The sequence below is a fragment of the Impatiens glandulifera genome, chromosome 4 (assembly GCF_907164915.1).
Source record: "Impatiens glandulifera chromosome 4, dImpGla2.1, whole genome shotgun sequence".
NCBI classification, from domain to species: Eukaryota; Viridiplantae; Streptophyta; class Magnoliopsida; order Ericales; family Balsaminaceae; genus Impatiens; species Impatiens glandulifera.
This window is the reverse complement of record NC_061865.1, coordinates 40,947,176-40,951,734: the sequence shown is the minus strand read 5'-3', so window position 1 is coordinate 40,951,734 and position 4,559 is coordinate 40,947,176. Positions and strand designations below refer to the sequence as shown.

The 4,559-nt window shown below is 32.1% G+C and overlaps 1 protein-coding gene across 1 annotated transcript; it reads right to left on the bottom strand.

Annotated features, from left to right (window-relative positions):
- Window positions 1-3,325: 3,325 nt before the first annotated feature.
- Window positions 3,326-3,676, bottom strand: LOC124935136. The gene has a single exon (XM_047475593.1). The coding sequence runs from the start codon at window positions 3,674-3,676 to the stop codon at window positions 3,326-3,328; it is 351 nt and encodes a 116-aa protein (XP_047331549.1).
- Window positions 3,677-4,559: the final 883 nt, after the last annotated feature.

Genomic DNA, 4,559 nt, shown 5'->3' with positions numbered 1-4,559 from the left:
ATTTTTTAAATAAAAAATATTTTAATAAATAAACTAACTAAATGTCTAAAAAATACTTTTTGTTTTATTAAACAATTATTTTCGGATAAAATCTCAACAAATTCTCAAATAACCAAAATCAAGTTTTAAGAGCTTGTTTGATCTTAATTTGTTTGATCTTAATTTTTAGTATTTTTTTTTGAAGAATGTATAAAAAAATTGTAAAGAAATCTAGATGAAGTTTGGTAGTTGAGGTTATTTAAATAATGAGTATTGACAAGAGAATGAAAAAATTGCAATTATTGTGATTAAGATTAGCTCCCTAATCTATATATATATATATAATGATGCTTAATTTTTAAAGTGTCCGGATTGCCGGGTCGAGAGCTGTGGTTAATTTGGATACTTGGGTCGGATTGTGGGTTGATCCGTTTTTAAATTTAAAACGGTTAAAAATAAAATTAAAAATGCTAGAGGTATGTTTCGAACTTGCAACCTAACAAAAACAAGTACAATTTTTTAACCAACTAGGCTATAAAGACTTTATATTTTAAATTCAACACCAAATTTGATAAACGCGGGATGTTTTAATATTAATATAAGTTCAACTTTTTAACTAACTAATATATAATGATGTTGAGTAAATGGATAATTGGGTCGGAATGTGGGTTGACTCACCCATAAACTTAAAATGGTTAAAAATAAAATAAAAAATGTTATCCGTAATTTTTTTTCACGGTTTTTATATTATTACTCGTGCAAATGCACGGGCTAAATGCTAGTAATATTTTAAAATACTTATTTATTTCTCATTTATTCTATGCATTAATAATTTCTCTTTCATTTCTTTATTAATATTTTTTTCTCATTTTAACTATTAATTATCTATTAATTAAAATAATTAGTTTAATTTATTTTTGAATAAACAAAATCAAAATAATTAATTTCATGGCCAAAACCTAATTAAAATAATTAATTAGATTAATTATTTAGATAATTAAAACCTAATTAATTAAGAAAATGGCCAAAAATAAAAAAATATTGGAATGAATGTTGTCCTCATTTTATCCTAAACTAACTTTAAAAAAAAAATCAAGGGATTAAAATAAATAATTTATAATGAAATGAGGTACAAATTTTATCACCCAAAATTATTTATTTAACCTTAAATTATAAAAGCAAATGATAAAATATTTGTCATATTTATTTTAATATTTTGTGTATTTAAAAGATTAAAATTAATGCCAAAAGGGTGGGAAAAAAAATCAATTTCAAATAATCTCTTAAAGTTTTAAATAAAAAATAAAATTCATAATCGGGTGTAGCCTCCACCGACTCAGGAAGGCTATAAAAAGCTTCCCTCAACATTTCCGAAGAAAAGATAGAAGATTTCAAGCTTCAAATTAGAAAAAAATCGAAAATCCGTCAATAAAGCTAAAAATTTTGATTTTTCGAAAATTCTACATAAGGCCCTAAAGTTTGGATCCAAGCATCCCAAAAGCTTCCCTAAATTCTAAGGAGTGTTATCCAAATCCTTGGTAAACTTCCAATAATCCTTTAATTGATCATTCTTGTTTAAAATTGAAATTTTTATATTTTAGTTTTCATAAGCTTGTATGATGTCTGGTTCTTTATTTTGATGATTAGAAATCGATCTTATGATCATTTATGAGCTTTTTGTGAAAGCTAGAACCGATTAATTGGTCTTAAAAAGAAAACCCCAAATTTGAATTTTAAAAATAAAAAAACGGGTTTGTTGCTCTTGGGCCAATCCTTGAGGATCGCAGCCCAAAAAGCTTCCTAACATGATTGTAATTATGTTGGGAAAATATTTGGATCGTCTTTGATCCATTCCGATCATGTTTGATCAAAATCAAAATTTTCAAAATAAATTGAAAATTATGAGTTCTTGATTTGGTGCAAACGAATAGTTAGTGTTCTTATTTTGGTATCAATCAAATATATATATATATATATATATATATATATATATATATATATATATGAGGCATAAGGAAACTATTGATTAACTCATTTCACCTCAAACAACTTTAAAACCAAAAACTCAATTTTTGATTACAAACTATTTTAAACAAATTGAGCATCACCCATATTGATTGATATTTTGGGATGATGTTTTAAATGTTTCTAGGAGCTTTGTAAAGCTACTCATGCCCTTCGATTGAAGAATCCAAGCTCCCATCAAAATTATAAAACCTGCAATTTTGGTGTTCTTGAGGACAGACGGGTCCAATTGAGGACCGAGAAACTTAACATTGGACCGACATGTCCAACCAAGGCTTGTTAGCTAGGAACAAGAGGTCCGGTCGATGTTCTTCATTTAGGACTGAGAGGTCCGACCGATGATTTTTACATCCAATCGAGAGGTCAAACTTAAGACTGAGAACTCTCGAACCTAGAACCGATGGCTTCTACCTAGGACCGAGAGGTTCGACCGAGAGATCGAACCTAGGATTGAGGAATCTTGACCTCGACCGAGAATTCCCAGACCTAGGACCGATGAACTTATCCCAAGGCTAACCCAAGACCGGTGGTTTTTACACCCTGACTAATAATCTCAGCTAATGACCGATAGTCTTTGCCCCTCGACCAAGGCTTCTTAGCCCGGAAGAATCACGGCCGATGAAAATGAACCCAAGGCCTAGGACATCGATCCTAAGGCCTGTTTGGTTCTCAGTTTCAAAATCCAAAATTATTTTTGTAATTTTGGAAGCTCAAACCATTTTATAAAAATTAGAAAAAAATTTCAAAGTATTTTTGGGATGTTTCTCACAAAAAATATTTTGATAAACGAATGTTTGGGATTTATGTTTAAACTTTTTTTTGGAAAAAACGACTTAACGTAATTTCATTAAAAATTCCAAAAAAAAGAACAAAAATCAAATGATTTTATGTATTTTCCTAGACAAGCCTAGGAAAATTTAGTTCGAAACAGTCTAAGAGCAAATGAATTTCACAACACACAAACAATTGACAATGTTTCTCTAACTAAATTTTTTTTCGTTATCATGACTTCTTTGAATGTGATTTTCCAGTTCCAACTTAGTGTCTAGTTTTGCTCAGTCATGGGTACTCGTCTCAGCATTTGTAAATTTGTGTTGTTGTCAAATACAATGTCTTCTCATGTCTCCTCTACACTTCTTTTTATTCTCGAGTGCACCCTTGCGTTCCTTTCTCGCCAAATGTGGTAGACTATTGTACAGAAGCCGTTTTTAAAAACACTTGACCTAAAGCTTTTCCCCTTTGCTTTAAGTATGGTTTCCTTTTTGATCACTTTCCATTCCGTAGGCAAGCTAGCCCTTTTAATGCTTATGGTAAATTTCTTCTATAGATTCGATGCAAAAGGAAAACAACCAAATACGTGATCAGTTGTTTCTTCATTTCCTTCATATAGCAAACAACTTGTAACCAGGATCTCCATATACTTCTTTACTCGATCTCTTGTGTTTAGCATTTCCTTAAATGCAAGCCATAGGATAAATTGGTGTCTTAGGATGGGGATGACTTTTGATGACCAGACCAGATCAACCCAATCTACTATTTGCTCCTTCTCCCGGATGGTATTCCACATTTTGCTTGAAATCATCTTCCCATTTTCCTCAATTTTCCATCGATGTACATCTGTTCTTTCATTGAATTGGATGTTACTGATATGTTCGAGAATGCGCTGTCCCATCGGTATTCGCTTAAGGAACGAATTCCATAGCCCATCCTTAATGTCTCTGATCTTTGCGGCTAGACAGTCTCATTTGATCCTCACGTTTCTGAATTCCTCTTTATTGATTAGCGGTTGGTCCTCATACTAGGGATTATGTCAAAACAGTTTGTTTCTAACGTCTCCCCAGCTAATGTCAAATAGTCCTACAATGTTGTTTCTTAGTTTAAGGATTTTCTTTAACGACCATCCCATACTTTTGCTTATTTTAGTTGTCCAAACGTTTGATTCGTGTTTCATAAACCAAGTGTGGACCCACTTGATCCAGAGTGATTCTTGTTTGCTCTTGATGGCCCATAGATGCTTATATGTCAACGCTTTATTCAATTCAATACAGTTCTTGAGCCCTATGTCGCCTTCTTCCTTTGGTTTGCAAAGTGCGGTCCACTTAACCTTCTTTCTTTCTCCCCCCCACTGCTTTCTCAAATAAAGTTTCTCATTAGCGCGTCAAGTTCTTTCATTACCTTCTTCGGGAGCACGAGTTGCTACGACCAGTAATCGATGATTCTCATTACCACGTTTTTAACCAGTTCAATTCTTCTAGTGTATGTAAGTTTCTTTGTTGCCCAACCAGAAATTAAGTTATTCACTTTCTCGATTAGTGGTCTGTAGTGCGAGATTTGGATTTCTTTTGCCGTGAGTGGTATGCCTAAGTTTCTTACCGGAAAGCTTCCTTCTACGATGCCATGATATTGTAGATGTTTGCTTTAGTTTTTCTCTTTTACTCCTCCGTAGAATGTCAAACTCTTATTTTTATTGATAGTCAAACTTGTAACCTCAGAAAAAAATGTTAGTGCCGCTCTTACAGTTTTATTGAATCTACGTCAGCATGCGCGAGAATGAA